Source organism: Corella eumyota, chromosome 6 (genome assembly GCF_963082875.1).
Source record: "Corella eumyota chromosome 6, kaCorEumy4.1, whole genome shotgun sequence".
NCBI lineage: Eukaryota > Metazoa > Chordata > Ascidiacea > Phlebobranchia > Corellidae > Corella > Corella eumyota.
The window spans coordinates 44,027-63,308 of NC_137495.1; the positions used below are offsets into that span (position 1 = coordinate 44,027).

A 19,282-nucleotide genomic window follows, 5' to 3' on the forward strand; every position below is an offset into this window, starting at 1 on the left:
ACAATGAAACCGCTACTTAACTCTGTCACTCTGTGCTATGACATCGTGAACTGAAAACAAAATTTTGTTGAACCGAGGTTTAAATAGGAAACTGTGAGTGACATGTTAAAGTTTGAAGAGCTCTCAACTTTAACCTCTCAGTTTGGTGGAACCGGACTTTATCCTCAATTTGATGACAATTAATGACACTTGAATATTTAGGTTTTAGAAACACTTGGCCACTTACAAAAACGACAATTTGGTCAAATATGATGACACAGCAGCTGAATAAACATTTCTAATCACAGATGAGATTTATGACGCGATATTTTTAACGTTTCGATGACATTCTTTAGCAATTGTCGAGCGATGAAAGCGCTTAACCACGAGTGGTAAAACTGTTTTAGGCAAACAACATTTGTTTAGCGATTATTATTTACTGTACTTTCATATAAACAAGTGCAAAATAATACAATTAAATAAAAATGGTCTAAATATCATTTTTACAACTTTAAGCGAGGAACAATGGCGCCGATAAAGGGAACAATAACAGGTTGTGATGTCACACAGTAATTTTAGAATAAATTGTCCAAACAAAGGAATCGAACTTGGAAGTCTTCGCATCTTTTCCCCGCAGGTTGATCGGCATTGTGACATAACAATCCCTCTTTCAAACTCATTATGACGTTGTTGCCAGAAGCCGTGGAAGGTCTAAAAAATGCAAAGTTGATTTTATAAAAATTTGAAGAATAAAATCGTTAAAATTGGTCCACAAATAAAAGGACAAACCTTCCGTCGCTTAATCTAGTCTCCATGGCAACCGGGCTGGGGCACAGAAGGTGCGGGAGCTCAGTCCTCAGTTTTTCAAAACTTTCGTCGTCCCCGGAACCTCCCGGATCGTCCCGGTCCAACCATTCGGTCCAACGAGAACCACAAACTAAAACAAATAGAAAAATAAGCGATTTGTGCCAAACAACATTTAGATAAAAGCACACAACAAAGCTGCTTACCCTGTGCGACTTGGTTCGGGTCATCAGTATTCTGAGTCGCCAAAGTTAAATAATTTTGAACTTTCGAAATCCAATCTTGCTGTGCCCTTGTGCGCCACTTAGCGGCCTGATCTTCCTCACTTTCACCCTCGCTGCATTGTATTCCAACTGCGACTAAACAAGAATTATTTGTTTAAAACTAGCCACAAAAACTATAAAGTTTCTGTGAAATGGGTTCCAACCTGTGTTATCTTCACAACTTTTCATGTCTTCGTTCAAGGTCATCTCAGGAGGACAACTACACCTCATGACGTCATCAATCGTTTTACATGAGTGACTACAGCCTCCGTTCGAGTATTCGCACTCATCTAAAACAACAAATATATTCAATTTTCCTTAAATGACGTCATAAAGTCATATCTTACCTCTCCAATGACATCCATATTCCTCGTTTCTTGTCGAACAAACTTCGTCAACAAGACAGCTTGTTGCGTCACAAGTCAAGTTTCCACCCGTACATTCACATCGTTCCATGCAACCTTGTAGATAAGCAGTGGTATCAGGTGCGAGGTAGTCACCAGTGTGAGTGAAGCAACCACACTCCGATGCTGGCACGCAGTTGTCTCCGTCTTTGTAAAAACCGGGCGTGCATTGGCAACCTACGTCACAATAAGGTTTGTGATCTCACTTTAAATAAACGACTAATTAGCAAGATTAGATCAAGTTCAAACAATATTCGAAATAAAACGTTTTACCAGCTTCTAACATCAACGTTTAATAATAAATGACCCCGTTTCGAAGATAACTCACCTTCGACGCAATATTCCTCAAGTTGTTCAATATTCTGACATCTAGTGGCGTCTCTATCCAAGCACGACGGTTGACATTGGTTCATGCATGACTGGTATACACTGTACGACGGGCATTCTAGAACTATGGTCAACATGGTTACAGTATATAATAACCCACTACAACCATAAGGTTGAGTTTTAGTATCTCTGTTTTACAATAACTTACTTCTGTCCGTCGTGTTTCTCCACACCACAGGAGGGCCCCCTAACGCAATACATTCTCGAACATATGACGTCATAGCTTGATCAGTGACATCATCAAGACAACCATCGAACACGCAGTCTTCGTAGCTTTGTTGAGGTTTGACGTAGGAATGGCAAGAAGCGAACGGACCGCTTGGGTCGATCAAAACCCGACATTTTGAGCGAGATGCCGCCAAAGTGGTTGGGTCTGTGCAGGGGGGTCCAATAATCACTGGGGGTGGGTTGGGGCATCTGTTTTAACATAAAATTTTAACAAACTGTTATAATTAGGGTTAAGTGACAACTTACGAGAATCCGTCGTAATCGGGAACCTTCCAGCTTTCAAAAAACACGTCTGTGACGTCACTTATTACACCGTCAGGTTGAGTGACGTCATTACCAATGATGTCATCAAAATTTCCACATAAACCTCCAACATTTCCCTTTAATTCACTCAAAGCTTCTATGACCAAGCTGCAAATAAATAATTATTTTTAAATTAGAGCCATAACCGTAGAAACTGTTTTCCCATTACAGTTTCCTCTTACCTTGATTTTTCGTCCCATCTGATCACAAGCCCGAAGTGGAATGAAATAACCAGATAAGTCCCAACTCTTACTACATCAACTCCACTTCTCGTGACTCCTGGCACCACCAAGCGGTCATCAATCTTAACATTGCCATCTAGTGACGCGGAGAGAGTGTGGTTGCCGTCATCAAACATGACGCTTATTTTTTGTATCTGTGACGTGATAGGTGATGATGTCATTGAGTTGTCGCTACGCACAATTACAGAAAACGCTGGCATGTTGTTGTTCGTTGATCTTTAAAATAATATTAAATAAATTATTAAATAAAATTAAGCAGAGTGAAAGGCAATTAACTTAAAAAACAACCTTACATCACCAACATTACAATACTGAAAACAAACTAGAACTTACTGGACCAACAATACTGAAAACAAACTAGAACTGACTGGACCAACAATACTGAAAACAAACTAGAACTTACTGGACCAACAATACTGAAAACAAACTAGAACTTACTGGACCAACAATACTGAAAACAAACTAGAACTTATTGGACCAACAATACTGAAAACAAACTAGAACTTACTGGACCAACAATACTGAAAACAAACTAGAACTTACTGGACCAACATTACAATACTGAAAACAAACTAGAACTTACTGGACCAACAATACTGAAAACAAACTAGAACTTACTGGACCAACAATACTGAAAACAAACTAGAACTTACTGGACCAACAATACTGAAAACAAACTAGAACTTACTGGACCAACAATACTGAAAACAAACTAGAACTTACTGGACCAACAATACTGAAAACAAACTAGAACTTACTGGACCAACAATACTGAAAACAAACTAGAACTTACTGGACCAACAATACTGAAAACAAACTAGAACTTAATGGACCAACAATACTGAAAACAAACTAGAACTTACTGGACCAACATATACTGAAAACAAACTAGAACTTACTGAACCAACAATATTGAAAACAAACTAGAACTTACTGGACCAACATATAGGAACAGGTTGAAACGGCATCAAATGTGAATCCATCGAAGGATCTGTAGTGAACTCCAGATCCTATTTCACAACTACTTCGGTCCTAGTTAATAAAAATACTTTTTAATTTCGCAAGTTTAATATTTAACCTAATTTTATTTAAATTAAAATATTTATTTAGCTTCACTTGCACAAAAACAAAATTTCTAAAAAATTAAATTAATTTCTTACCCTGACACTTCTTACGCATGAGTAATCATCTTCGCTCATGCGTGCACACATCTCAGTTCGAATACAAGGTGAAAGGTCAACACAAATCACTGACCCTTGACCATAACACGTGCAACTTTGTGTGCAATCAGGCGTGGTATAAGATTCACCTGCAAAACAAAATTTTTAACAACTCAAAAACACCGCAACAAAGTTAAACTCGAGCCTTACCGTAGTTATAAGCCTTGTTGTTGGAGAAACATTGACAACTTGACACAGGGACACAAATATCGTTCTCAAGGACAAATCCTTCGTTGCAAATACATCCCTCAGCTATCGGGCAACTAAGAAGTAAATCAGGCAATATTAACATTAATAATTGACAATTAGGAGGTTTTTCGAGCACTGTACGTAACAAAGCATATTGTGACATTGAGATGACCTTAACCTTATATCAATACTTACTCGTCTGTGCTGGGTACTTCCCCACATGTGAGAGGACAAGTTGTTGCACAACCTTCATAATGAGTGTTTATTGGACAATCTGTGGGGTTTTCCCAACCGGTACTTTCCCTCCAGTCACAAATTCTTATTCCGGAGCTGAGACATTCATGAGTGTAAGACTGGATAGCCTGCAAACATTTAAAAAATTTAAAATACAGTAATGACCTGGTTTAAAATACAGTAATGTCCTGGTATTTTTTATGAGCCAGTAAGTTACACTTTCATATCTTTACAACCTTTAACTAACATTTAATTCCCATATAGTTCAACATATTATTCTCACCCTTTCCAAAGCCTTTCTTGATCCCCCGCTCAAACAAACTTCCACGGCGCAACGTTGTAAATAGTTCCTCGTTATTGAACTTGAAAGGACTCGGTTGCATGATCTAAGTGGTCCGGTGAAGTTTGATATTACTCCGCAATAATCCTCCTCTTTCCTGGAAAGATGACATCATTAATTAGATCCTGGATTGCTGGATTGTTAATTTTAAACTTACCACATCTCCAGGTCATCATCTTGGCAAGTAAACAAAGGTTGTGACGTAGATGTGTCACAATCTTTTGTGGCATGAGAAGCAGCAAATTCCTCGGTATTTTCACTTTCATTCACGCTTATGACATCATCATCAGGGTTTCCGTTAAAATTTCCACACAACCCAGAAACCTGAAACACAACAAAAACATCATAAAATAATCTTAATCGCCCAATATTCCATTATAATTAAACAAACCCCGCTATAAACAACAATTACTCCATTATAGTTAAACAAACCCCGCTATAAACAACAATTACTCCATTATAATTAAACAAACCCCAACAATTACCCATTGTTTCAACTCACCAAGTCTTTGTAGGAAACAGGAAGTGAAACTCTTAGCACACTTCCATCGAACTCGACTCTATGGCCGAGCTGAGTGGAAACGATTACAAACCTTGAGTTTCGTCGCACGCTCAACTTTTGAGTTAAGTCCAGAGTGAGTGTAAAAGTTTGGTTGTACTCAACTCCATCAACCTTAAAACAAGTTTTGTTAAATTAAGCTCAAAGTTTTAGCTTTTTTGTAAAATATTTTTTACCATAATTTCAATTCTTTCTTCCGTCTTTGTCAACTTCACAGTTGAGTTAAAATCTTCAAAAGTCACTTCGACCGACTTGACCCCCGTGATATTCCCGATTCGCTCAGTTTCCATGGTGATCAGGCCTCCCATTTGGTGGCGCACAAGAGTATATGAGCAAACTCCAAGGAATTCGTAATCTCGTTGATCAAAAGTTAAAAAAAATCCGTTTCCAAAAACTTCGCAAGTTTTCGTTCCTGGAGTTAATTTTAAATTTTAGTAATCCTTTGTAACATCAACATCACAACACTAAAACTTACTTAAGGGCAAACAATCCAGTTCTCCATTCTTATTAGCCCGACATTCCCTTTCTAAGGGACAAGGAGCTTCAGTGCATTGAAGTAATGCTTGGTCACATAAACATTTCTTCGCGCAATCTTCAGTGTAGAAACTTTGTCCATCCTACCACATTAAGTTTGGGTTAAATACATGAAAAAGATTTAAGGGAAAACAAATCTTGCACCTTATAATATTCGCCGTCCATTTTACATCCACATTTGGCTATCGTGACAAAATCGTCGCCGCTTAAAACAAATCCTGGATTGGCCTCACAACCTACAACAGAAGGCATTTATGTAAACAGGAATCACAGCTAACCATGTTTTTCTTAGTTTTAGAAATAGGAAAATAAGTTTACCTTCAACACAAGCTCGACCCAAACGGGGATTTCTTTTACACATTGTTGCGTTTATGTCATCACAAGTAGGCTGGCATTGGGGCATGCATGTAATGTAATGACTGTTTGGTGGACAATCAAATTCAGCTAAAAGAAAATGTTTATTTATTACTCAGATATAAAATTATATTTCTAAATTTATAATGCTACAACTGATTATATTTAAAACTCACAAATATTAGCAGCTGGCCGCCACACGGGGGGGATCATGAGTTGAGTGACATCCTCGATATCTTCATCATCTTCATCCAAGCATGTCTCGATGTAGGATGCCATCAAGCGGTCTTTTTGGTTGTCGTCGCCCTCGTACGAGCATTGATCAAACAAACAGGCTCGGAACGCTGCTTGGGGGTCAACGAGGTCCATGCAACCTTTAAAAGCCCCCTCGGGGTTAATTAAGGGTGAACAAGCGGGAATATATGGGGCTAACTGGAAATCTTGGGTACAGGGGGCCACTGCGTCTTGTTGAGGGGCTTCTGGGCATCTAAAATATTTAAATTAAATTTAATTCAAAAAAATAATCTTAAATTAATGTTAATACAAATTTAAAGTTTACCCTTCGGCTCCAAATCCACTGATGATCCAACTGTTCACAAAAGCATCTGTCTCGTTGAAGGGTAATAGGTCACCACTAGGAGTCATCAAATCATCATCCATATTGTCGTTAAAATCTCCACAAACTCCTTCGACTTGATATCTCAGGTTACTCCAAGCTGATATTCTTAATCTAGAAAAATATTTCAAAACTTGATATAAGCAGAGCTTGCCAATAATTAAAAGGGTTAATAAAGTGCCTACTCAAAGTAAAGTGCTTACCGGTCCTCCCCATCCCATCTGATGACCAATCCAAGTTCCTCCCAATCTACGACGTGAAATCTTCCACCGATCCTGACTTCAACTCCATCTTTGCTGTATCCTGGGTTCACTGTTACACCGTTCAACTGTGAAGTCATAATAGAGTAAAAAATGATGTCATAATAGTCCTTTGAATAACTGTTAAACTTTAAACAAACCTGAATAACGGGCCCGGCAGCAAAATGCATCGTCATGTTGCCGTTAAATTCCACAAAAACTTCCTTCACATGCGACACCACTCGATGGGGTTCTGGCTGCTCATTTACCGCAACAACTTGGAAGAAAGGCACTGAAGCGTTGCTTTTGCTCCTGGGGATAAAGCATAAATTGACATGTTTTGCTTTTCTTGGGAATATTAAAGTACTTACCTAACCATGATGTAGGAGCACAATCCCATGGAATCAAACCTGGTTCCATCAAAGGTCATATAATGGGGGTCCGTCACTGCCTTGCAGGTTGCCCTTCTCTAAACACAAAATAAAGGTTAATGGTGAAACAAATTGGTTTAATTACTAAACTTACTCTCAATTTCTTTACACATCGCTCATAGCCATCAGCGTCAGTGCCACATTTGTATTTTTTGGGGCATTCTGTGGCATCAACACAAGTCATGTTATTTAGGCCGTGGCATGTGCATTCCACACCGCAGTCATTAGTTCTGTAGACGAAGCCTAGAAAACAAGATTTATAAATTAAGGCCATCAGGTTAAAAAAGTATTGTTGGTTCAGTATAAAGTACAAGTGTAATCATGTCTACAAAATATTTAAGAACTCACCAGCATCGTGATACATCCCGTTGATCAAACATCCACATTCAGGCAAAGTGACGCAGCCCATTCCACTTTGGACATACCCTTCATCGCACTCACAACCTGAAAAACAACGAGTTATATTATAACCTTTATACTGACAATGAGTTACAACCTCTACATTAAACCTTAGTAAAAACAACCTCATTTACCCTCCAACTAATTACCTCCAGTTTTGTCGCTGATGTCGTTGTTTGCGATGCAAATCGAGGCATCAGGATCTGTACAAGTTGGTTGACATTCCGACCCGGTTGCGTTGTAATGTTCGTTCAATCCACATTCTCTTGCTACAAAAAGTTTTTATTGGATTATTGCTAGAAAAAATTGCTGATACCAAATTCTTTAATACTTATTCTTAATTAAAGAAATATATAAATAACATCCATTAAAAACAAAAAAGGAAGCACCAACCCAAAAAGCAAGTACAAACTAAAATGAATTAATAGTTAAACACAAAAGAAAACCTAATAAAAAAAGAGAAAATCACTGAACCTAATAGAAGAGAACAACAATAAGCTATTATAAACAAAGACATACTTAAAGACTAAGTTACTACAACAAAAACTTACCATCTACAAAACATAACACAAAAAAGACACTCAAAATACATATTTAACATTTGTTATTGGATTTTTGAAAGCAGTAACCAGGCTATAAATGTTATACCAACACTACAAACTTTAATGTTGGCCATAAAACAGAAAACATTCAACACAATAAATGTAAGTTTAAAACAACTGAAAATCTTTTAAATCAAAAACTCACGAATAAATCCGTTTTCTTCCATCCATTCGTCAGAAGGTCGACTGCCAGCACTCAAACAATCTTGGGCATAACTTGAGAATATTTCCATCCTAACTTCATTACTTCCATTGTAAGTACACAAGTCGTACAAACAATTACTGAACACTGGAACGGGGTCAACAAAGTCGTGACAAGTTTGGAACGAACCCTCGGGATCAGTTAGCCCCGAACAAAGCTCCCCAAATCGAAGGATCGAAGCCTCGTTTGCACAAACATCATCTGCACTCCGTGGAGGGGGAAGAACACAACTAAACATTTAAGTGATTATAAGAATAAGGTCCAAAGTAGTTTACTGTGACTAAGTAACAAAGTTTACTTTTCTGTTCCCTCGAACCCGCTGACCTCCCAACTTCTCACAAAGGTGTTTATGTCATCGGTCAACACCCCATAACTGGTAGTGAGGTCATTACTACTAACGTCATTAAAGTCACCGCACAACCCCTCGACTTGGTTTCGTAAACGTTGCCATGCAGTTATCCTTAATCTGGGACATAAAAGTTAATTTTAGAATTTCAAAAACACTCTTTTTTTCATGTAACTTAAACATGTACAAACCGATCGATTCCATTCCATTTGACAACCAGTCTAAAGTCGAATTCAACCACGAGAAAGTCTCCGGACCTCCTCATCATCAACCCGAGTGTTTCTGTTCCAGGAAGAATTTGAACTCCATCCAACTGTAATTGAAGTGTAAATAATAATGCATTAAGAAGTATTTAAATGAGGCAGATGGTAACACTTACTGTTACAATTGAACCAGGGCCAAACTTGACCACATGGGACTCTCCATTATAGAGGAACATAACATGAGCTTCCCTAACATGAGAGACAATCTGGCCCGGAAGTGGATTTTCGTTAACAGCAACAACCCTGAAGTCGGGAGCTGAGGACCCAGCTTTGTTTCTGTTTAAGTTAGGTTATTAATAACCTGTTGTGATTTTATTAATAACTTGTGAACTTACTGTGTCATGACATAAGCACAAGTTCCCATGGAGTCGTATCTTGTTCCGTCAAATGTTTTGTAATGTGGGTCGGTCACCGCCGTGCATGTTGCCCTTCTCTAAATATCAATTATTTGTGAATGATAAAAAGACAACAACTTCCACTTCAAATTAAGATCTTACCCTTAACCTTCCGATACAACGCTGATATCCCATTGCATCATCCTCGCAGAGCAATCCAATCAAGCAAGGTTCAATGTCATTGCATTCAATAACTCCTTCACCAACACATTCACATTCTTGTGTGCAGTTGGCTTGCCGGTATTTGAAACCTGCAAAGTACATTTTACAACTGGTAGTGTTAATATAATATAGAAATATAAAATAAAGTTAAACAAACAAGTTAGAAATGAGTTTAACCAGATTAATAGATATTAAAGTTTAACAAACCAGCCATTTGGTATCTTCCTTGGATCACGCAGCCACAACTTTCCCTTGAAACACAAACTCCGTCCGATAAAACAAATCCTTCCAAACACTGACAACCTGAACAATAAACATCAGAGTTAGTGTTGACATAAACATTAAACTACCGGTACTACTTACCCTCAACACAATGTGACCCAATATCGAGATCTTGTCGACAAAATTCTGCGGTGGGGTCTGCACATGTGGGTTGACATTCACTCATGCATGATGTGTATTCTCTGTTGTCTCCACTGCACTCTAGTGCTAAACACAAACCGCTATGTTTAAGTGTCTACCATAGCTAAAGTGTTCTACTTATGTTAAAGCAAATACATAATTATACATATAAGTTAATGGAAACACAGTTTACACAAAGTTAAACTTACGTGATTCAGAATCTCTCCTCCAATCTGCCGGAATAATTTGACGTTCTCGGCAATCGTAATCATAAGAAGATATAATTCGCTCCTAGAAATAAACAAAACTTTTTCAATTCTACTTTCAATAACTTTTTAATTTTAACAACATTTTAAATATAACCGAGCTGGTAAATAGTTAGGCTCACCCTGAACGACATGTCCCCTTCGTAAGCACAGAGGTCAAACACACAAGCATCAAACACAACATCCGGATCAAACTCAGCGTGGCAGGGAGCAAAGGGACCTGTGGGATCAGTGAGGATGGAGCAATCGCTCTGATGGGCTTCCAATCTGCTTGCATCGTTACAAGGTGGCGCTATTTCACCACTTCTTCTTTCGCGACATCTGCAAGAGAGTTTGTATTCATGTTGTGCCTATATGTTAACAATACTGTGCAAACATGTTAATGAACACTTACTGATTAATTCCTTGAGGTTGATCTGGTGAAGTGGAGATGCAAGTCTGTAAAGCTGCTCCAGTAAAACCTTCATTCATGCAGCGCTGGGTTTGATTGACAGCTGGTTCCGGGTAATAATTACTGTAAAGTTAAAGAATGTTATTATAAAATACGCCAAAAAAGCTTTTTAATTTTGTTAAAATATTTACCCATCAATATCCATCCCTGAAACCCTCCAACTGTTTACAAATTTCTCTACATCAGTTATAAGCCCTCCTCCATTGCGAGCCATGAAATCATTGGTCACATCGCCGTCATAATTCCCGCACAAACCTTCAACTTGGCGAAACAATGGACTCCAAGCTGACAACCTTAATCTAAAAGTTATCATAAAATATTAAGTTAAGTTTTAGAACAAATGTAATTAATTATCATACTTTTACAAAGTTTAGGTTTTTACAAAAGTCTTTACCCACTAAAAAGTGCCTACCTGTCCACCCCATCCCATCTAATAACAAGGCCAAAATCAAAAGTTACAATAAGAAAGTTCGTTGTTCTCCTAAACCTGACTCCTGGAAAACTAGAGCCTGGAAACACGATCATACTGTTGTGCTGTAACAACAATGATATAATGATGTCACAAAAATGATATAATGTTGAAACAACATTGCCAAAAAAAACAACTGTTAAGATAAAATTTTGTTGAAAGAAAACAACCTAGGTTCAAACTTGAGCACAAACCTTTATAACTGGACCCTCTGTAAGTGAAACATTGAAGCTTGGATCACCACCGACCGTGATGTGGATTTCTTTCACATGAGATATTGTGTTGTTCATGCGAGGCTGATCATTAATTCCTATCACCGTGAAAGGGGTCACAATCGCATCATCACGTGATCTAAAGCAAAATTTTATTATAGCACCCAACCTTAACAATTAGCAACTACAGCAGGTTAAAGAGACTTACTTTGCAAGGATATGAGCGCATGTTGACATTGAATCGTAAGTTGCCCCGTCAAAAGTTTGGTAATGTGGATCTCCAATCACTTTGCAAGTAGCTGGAGCCTAAAATGAATTGTTTATTAATTTGTTTTTATTGTTCCTTTGCTGCCCCCAAGTAAATACCAAAAGTAGTTAGACCTGGTTGAGATAAGAACCAAGTTTGAGTATTAGCTAGAGTAGTTAGGTCAATAATAATGTCACCCACTTGCATTCTCCCCGAGCACCTCATAAACCCATCTGAATGTGGGGCACAACTTTCCAGGGGGCCACAACTCGGGGATGGGATGCAACTTGTTCGATTCTGACCCAAACATTCGCAGTGGTGAGAACAGTCATTGGTTCGATATGTGAAACCTAAAGTTAAATCATTTAAAATACAAATATTATGAAGAAACAAACCACAAGCTTACCTGGCAATCTGTAGCTTCCTTGTATAAAGCATCCACATTGCTCCTGGGGGACACATACGTCGCTAGAGAGCACATACCCCTCAGAACACTGACAACCTGTTGATACAGTTTACTATTAAGACTTATCTTATATTTTAATATTCTTCTTAATTCATATTAAAACTACCAAATTTTTGCGCAATTAAACAAAAAAATAAGCACGTGATACGAATGTTAAAAAATTTTCATGAAAACAACAAAACTATATATTTGATTTCTATAGCATTTTTACGTAAAATACCAGTTCAATGAAAATTAATGTTTAAATAAAAAGATTACAAGCCTATTTTAATATAAAATATATTTATGAATATGTGTCCCTTTCTTTAAATAGAAAACTAGACTTTCTAAATCAACATTAATCTAAAAAACATTGAATCTAGTTAAAAAACTTATACTGAATACTAGTAATAGTCTAGGACTTAAACTAAATTTAACAAGGAGTAGTAACATAGCCTTGGCTTTAAGATAAAATGATTCCAAATGTATTAATAAGTTACCTTCAACGCAAGGTTGTCCATCCAAAGGTGTAGAATCCAAGTTAGAGCAGGTTCTTGGAACGCTGGGCGAACAAGAGTTGTACTTCGAGAACGGGGGACATTCCAAACCTGTTATGATTGCAAAACAGGATAAATTAAGTGATTATCTTTTAAAGTTTACAAGTTTTCAAACCCGTGAAAGCTTTTTCTTATTGTTTAACACAAATAAGAATTAAGAAATTAATTTTTACAAATTAATTCTCAAAATATTCTCTGCACAAAGATTTGAAATTAACAGCAGTTTTGTTAAGAAGAAATATAATTTAAAAGTGAAATAACTGCAATAAAAGATTTTAAAATGTAGTATTTTACCAAGTTAGAAACAAAATCATATCAAAAAAATTTAAAAGTTTGCAGATAAAGATAACACGGCTGAAATGAAGATTTAAAAGTTTCTCAAAGTTGACACTTATAAAATAAAGTTAAAGGTTTAAGAATATAAGTTTGAAGGAAAGTTGCACCCACACAGCAATTGTTTAAACCAACAATTGTCACCTTAAAGTTTACCTTCAACTGGCTCAGTTGCAAGCACGTTTAAACCTTTAACAAACGTAAGCATTAAACGTTAAACTAAACACTAAGCAACATTAAGTTCGCTCCAAACCTGACTTGATCTCTGATCTCCAATCACATATCTCAGCACCCTCCATTTGGCAAGTATCAGCGTAAGATCCGATTAATTCGTTCAAGAGCTCCTCTGAGCCAACGTTGTTGCACAAAGCGTTCATGCAATTCTAACAGATTTTAATTAAATTAATTAGCTATAACCGCTGTAATATGTTTAGCTTACTGCCGTCAAAACTATTTGTTTATTGTTTAACAATGCAAGATTGAGCTAAAACTTACAGTAAAGAAAGGAAAAGGGTTCACAAATCGATGACAGTCACCAAAACAGCCATTTTCTTTTGTAAGGAAAGCGCAAACTACTTGGTTTAAAGAAGTGGACCCCGTAGCACAGGCAACCTCGTCTCTAGCTGGAGGTTGAATACAGGAGCTAAAGAAATTAAAGTGTTGTTTAGTGAGTACATAATTTTTCGCTAGTCATTCTAATCATTGTAAATTCAGGTTTAATTTTACCACGTAAATAAACTTTACTTATTTCAATCCTTGACATAAAAATCTATGGTTGTGGTGCGAAATATTTTATGTGTTGCAGCCATGACAACTATGGCGATATTTTAATTGCAAATAAGTGAAATTGGCGGTTTAAAACTAGTACAAACTCAAAAAGTAAACCTATTACGTGGTTAAACAATATTTAACAAAACAAGTTCTTACCTTGTATCGATAGAAAAACTTGCAGCAAGGACAGCTGATGAAGTTGCTTGAAAGATTTCGTTTCTTGTCATGAAATCATCAGTTTGAACCCCGTTAAAGTTTCCACATAAACCTGAACAAGAACAAAGATTAAAAAACAAAATTCAACATTTTAACCCAGGCCAAAATCTTACCTCTAATGAGGTTCATGTACTTCAAAGGCAAGCCAATAATAAACGTGGCTTGGCCATCGTATCTTACAGTAAGACCGGAGTCGGTGCTAATAACAACAAATCGGCCACTAAGATCAACGTTTACCCCGCTGTAACGGATCGGGGGAAACACCCTGGTACCGTCCACCTAAAGTTTAAAAGTTGAAAGATTGTTTATTTGTTTCCAAAAACTTTAATGCTAAAATAAAACTGTTTTGGTCAAAATAGTTTGTCTGGCCCAAACTTACAATTATCCTCTTGCCTCGGTGAAGTTCGACTTGTTTGTTGGCGACCATGACCCGAATAACACCGATTCGCTGACGTCCGTCAATACCCACGTGGTTGTCGTTTGAAATCTACAATAAATTGAGATTTTTACAATTTGCTGCTGGCTCAAAAGTGCGAAACATAAATCATAATCACATGAAAGTGAAGTTGTGACAAAATTAAGGCAATTTGTGATTTCCCTTAAGATAGGAAAGTAATTGGGCAGTTAAAATAACAATACTACAACAATGCTAGGACAATTACTTTGCCCGCGGGCAATTGTTTTATTTAGAATCTTCAATTGTTACAAAATTGTGGTCAATTGTCGCAGTATTGTTAAGGTTAACTCGATTTCAGACAATGTAGAAAACTTTAACAAAATACTGTGTGAAACTTTGTCAACACTACGTCACAATCAAACACGTCACAATCAACCACGTCGCAATCAACCACGTCACAACCAATTACGTCACAGTCAACTTACCGAAATATTAAAAGGTTGTAGATTGGGGAACGATGAGGGATCGAAAGTCGTTGTAGCGAGTTGATATTTACATCCCCCAGTGAAACTGATGACCTGGGAATCGAAACTAACAATCCGCATTAAACCCGATCCTATGCACATCTCCGTCACTGTAATGTATTGTTACGTCATTATCATAATTGTGTGCCAATTACATACACTTGGTATTTAAAATCTATTGTTCTTCTAATTATCGATAATTAATTATGACATCACAAGTATCGTCTGAAGTGTGCCGGATCACGCGACACTCGTGGGCCAAATATTTAATTGTTACTCACTTTCTTCTACTATGACGTCAACGCATTGTTTTGTGGCGACCAGCCTGCAACATGAAACAATAAAAGTTAATAACGATGTCACAAAGGGTTAATAATGACGTCACTACTCACCCGTCGGTTTGGGAAGCGCTCAAGCAGAACCGATGACGACCTTCCTGCCCAACTTCCGGTTTCCACTTAAACGACAATCTCGCTTTTCCATTGTGATCGATTGTGACGTCAGTCGTGAAAGTATTGTAAACCGTTTCGCTTGTGACATCGAATGTTTCGATCCTGTTAAAAAAAGTTAATTAGAACGCGGAGCAACTTTTAATTACAAGTTTGTGGGTGACACCTGCACGTGGTTTGCAATTGTCGGATAATTACCTGTTTGTTTGGTCGCAAGTGGTCGCACTCGCCCTTAATTCGAACATCTGTGTGGCTTTGATGATGGTCACGTGATCTTGATTGACGTCAACGTCGACCAATGGGAGCACACCCGAGCAAGTAACCACGCCCGCAACAGGGGGTTCCCCAACTATAATTAACAGATCAGGTTAAAGTTTTAACCCGATTTAAATGTGGTTTCAAAGTTTGAAATAAACATCGCAGAAGCCAAGCCCGGTTTAAGAAGATGTAAACCACTTTAAGTTGTCATTAATGTGTAATTACTTGCAAGATCTAAAAAACGTGTTCGCGGTGGTTCAAGGCGGAACAAAAACTCTTGTGTACGACTTTGTCACAGTGAGTTTGTGTAATTAGGACAATACATGTTTGTGTTATTATTTGATCACAATATGACGTTGCTTTTAGCTAACTTTAAAAATCCTAAATTTCAAAATTATTTCGCAAAAATGTCGGATTAAAATTAACCTTTCATTGTGACATCATAATCAGCAGTTTATGTGGGAATTTCCGCGGCAAACCACCGAGAATAATTTAACATCAATTTGGTCGAATTATTTTGTAAAATGTTCAAAAAATGTTAAACTTGTAAAAAACCTAATTTCTCATTGTTACGTAGTCGTTCCGTGATTGTTTAAAATTGTGGTGTAACAATGATTCATAAATTCCTCAACTTGGTAATCGCATTTAATCGCAAATCCCTCAAAAAATTCAAAAAACCTAATTAATAAAAAACTCACGGTCGATGACAAACTGATATGGAACCGAGCTGAGAGCACGTGATTGGTGGATGACCTGGTCCCCTATTGTGATGTCACTGGGTCCATTGTGATGATCCTCAACAACAATGGAGAAGGGAACGAGGCCGAACATTTGAGGGCTGGAGTGATAAGTTATTCGACAGTTCGCCTGCAAATGTTAATTAGTTTAAATGTTAATTATTGATATTTCCTTTAATTAATTAATTACCTCATCGATTGTGAAATCGGGATGAAGTTCGCAAACATTTCCACACTCCCCGAAGTGAAGCCCCAACCGACACGTCACAAAGTCATTGTCCGCGTCTGTGACGTCAATGGTGAAAACCGCGGGTTCCTTGTTGTTTAACCTAAAAGTCATTCTCCATTACTTTATTGTTCAACAATCACGTCATTGTCGACGATAAACCGATTGGAAGTTAATCTTGGCAACACGACATCTTATGACGTCACAGTAAAGTGATTATCAATAAATAGTTGGCATTGTTAAAAACTGACGCATTTAAGTTTCATCAGCGCCCAAGTTGCAATAAAATAAATGTCGATTGTTACGTCACAACATTCAGCCTTAATACAAAGAATGACGTCATAACATCTTACCTTATTGTCAACGGTGACGTCACTGTTGGAGCATTGTTAGGCCTTCCAGTGTCGCTTCTTTGACCCAGCAATAAAGCAGTTGTGAGTGACCACTCCGAACTACTATTCGTTAACTCCGTGTCCGCCCAACAACAATGCATGTATCTATGACGTCATAACAACATTAATAATTTGTCTAAATAATAACTTAAATGACGTCACAATACTTACGATATATCGATTGGTCCGTCATCCGTGAACACGTGACTAAAACTATTTTCACTGATCGCCCAATTTCCCGCTTCACTGAACTCGCTACAGCGACCCTCTGTAAATATGACGTAACAATAGAATAATCTTCGAACAATTAAATAATTTATGACGTCACTTACGTGTTGGTCCAATCGGTCCGCTACAACCGAACGTACATGCCCATTGCTGATCAGCGTTCCCGATAAGTCCTTGTGATGTCACAGTTACGTCATTACAACCGATGTGGTCGTTGGCCCAACTCAAGCGCGATGTAAAAATAATCTAGAACACAAATATTATTTTAGTTGTGACATCATAAAAGTAGAACTGACGTAGGCAAGCGTTCGGAAGTGGAATAATTAAGATTTTTAATTAATCAAAAAAAATGTTGCAAAATGTTAAAATGTCGACATTTAAGCGGACATCACTTCAAGTTACTTTGGGCTTAAATTACGAATTTGAAGGTCACCTTGTCCTACAATGCCCCAAGCAAGATTCCTTTAAATTATCATCTGTTTACATAACAATTGTTCGACTATTACCATAACAATTAACATTATTAACAGCGATTGTTAACCATTGTTAATTTGGTGTTAACGTTCATTATGATCATAACAATTATTCATTATTTGATAACACATCGAAAATAAGCCAACAATACTGATTATGACGTCATAAACACGAATAAATGGATCTGCCAACAAGTTCCAATGCCAAAAACGTGAGAAAATAAATTAAATCAAAATTAATCGAAATTATAAAAGTGCCAAAAAATACGAAAAACGTTTTTTTAAATTTTAGAAAAAAGTTTTTTATTCAAAATTGTTTTTTCTGATTTTTCTTTGAGTTTTTTATTCTAAGATTCAACTTTTAATAAGTTGAAATACCCGAAACTTAACTCGAAAAGTTTCTTCAATAAATTGGCAAGAAATGATTCACACATTCTAGAACGTTAAGAAACCGCGGAAAAGTTTTAATTAACGTCCTTATCACAATCAACGTCTTTATGACGTCACATACTGCGTATAACTCAATAAACATTGAAAAATCACGTTTACCTCTTTGTTAGAATCGCTGTAATTCGGCCCGGGCCTCCAGGACATTGTTCCGCCGCGATAATGATTTGCATTCACCGCAGAAACATCCACAAACGCCCCGATCAGCAAAATGATCGAAATAAACATTTTTTTCCTCATTAAATAAATTTCCAACATATTTGGAGTCTCAAGTCTGGGTTTCTCCCCAAACTTCTTAGTTTTTCTGTAATTCATTGTTTCGCTTTAGTCATCAACTTTTAACAATCGAGTTTTGTGACAAAACAATTGAAATTCGCGACAATCAAAACTTCTTCTTCGCTAAGTAAACGACACAACCTTAAATATACGAACCCACGTGACTTTAACATTTCCGAATAATTAATCAGCGGTGAAGTCGCATAAAACTTCAATTAATTTGTGACGTCACAATAAAACGTTTAAAGACGTTAATTTTTTATGACGGAAATGTTAAGACGGTTTGATAAATTATTATAATCATGATTATGACGCAACAACAGCTCCTTACAACTAAACAATCCACTATTATACTCAACACCGCTTATTCTACGTTAACCTCGCCAAAACTTTTTATAAATGCCTCAAACTTAAATAAATTCGAGTTTTTATAAACCAACAAAACCTCATAATTATAACAGAGCCCACTCACAAAAAATTTCCATCTTTTCTCAATTAACATTTAATTATAACTAACCTGTTTCGTACCCTTTCATATGACGTCACAATTAAACGCTTAAAATATCACGGGCGGAGTAATTCGAGGAACTATTTACAGCTCACAATATTTTTATGACAAAAACACTTTCAATCAACTTTGAATATTTTGCCCGCAGCTTCAAGATCTTAATCTTCAGATTTTTTTAGCTTAATTGCAAGCGCCTTAAGCACATTAGCCTCACAATATCTATTGTCACCTAACAACGTCCATTGTCATCCAACAATAAACTTAAATATTTTTAAACGATGACAAAAATTTTAAAAATACAAA

General features: G+C 37.0%; 1 protein-coding gene across 2 annotated transcripts; it reads right to left on the reverse strand.

Annotated features, from left to right (window-relative positions):
- Positions 1 to 381: 381 nt before the first annotated feature.
- LOC145754930 (IgGFc-binding protein-like) lies at positions 382 to 18,495 on the reverse strand. 2 transcript variants are annotated; one of them, XM_082571101.1, is made up of 62 exons: positions 18,298 to 18,495; positions 17,380 to 17,521; positions 17,219 to 17,315; positions 17,009 to 17,152; positions 16,620 to 16,758; positions 16,391 to 16,559; positions 15,633 to 15,783; positions 15,378 to 15,539; positions 15,267 to 15,310; positions 14,947 to 15,095; positions 14,444 to 14,551; positions 14,178 to 14,343; positions 14,005 to 14,116; positions 13,573 to 13,720; positions 13,331 to 13,460; positions 13,234 to 13,266; positions 12,688 to 12,795; positions 12,149 to 12,244; positions 11,944 to 12,092; positions 11,704 to 11,801; positions 11,478 to 11,634; positions 11,227 to 11,348; positions 10,946 to 11,113; positions 10,758 to 10,877; positions 10,486 to 10,684; positions 10,307 to 10,388; positions 10,059 to 10,184; positions 9,903 to 9,998; positions 9,636 to 9,784; positions 9,474 to 9,571; positions 9,255 to 9,414; positions 9,067 to 9,188; positions 8,828 to 8,995; positions 8,473 to 8,759; positions 7,875 to 7,994; positions 7,675 to 7,770; positions 7,421 to 7,569; positions 7,267 to 7,364; positions 7,057 to 7,207; positions 6,860 to 6,984; positions 6,600 to 6,770; positions 6,217 to 6,527; positions 6,005 to 6,130; positions 5,831 to 5,922; positions 5,628 to 5,769; positions 5,329 to 5,564; positions 5,096 to 5,266; positions 4,751 to 4,917; positions 4,537 to 4,690; positions 4,215 to 4,381; positions 3,981 to 4,093; positions 3,771 to 3,919; positions 3,545 to 3,642; positions 2,551 to 2,826; positions 2,312 to 2,476; positions 1,986 to 2,254; positions 1,779 to 1,901; positions 1,394 to 1,627; positions 1,211 to 1,336; positions 990 to 1,142; positions 769 to 916; positions 382 to 690 (listed from the first exon to the last, which is right to left on the reverse strand). In XM_082571101.1, the coding sequence occupies exons 1-62, from the start codon at positions 18,451 to 18,453 to the stop codon at positions 555 to 557; spliced, it is 9,021 nt and encodes a 3,006-aa protein (XP_082427227.1). In that variant the 5' UTR covers positions 18,454 to 18,495; the 3' UTR covers positions 382 to 554. The 2 variants fall into 2 exon arrangements, with proteins under 2 accessions (XP_082427227.1, XP_082427228.1); XM_082571102.1 differs by lacking the exon at positions 13,234 to 13,266.
- Positions 18,496 to 19,282: the final 787 nt, after the last annotated feature.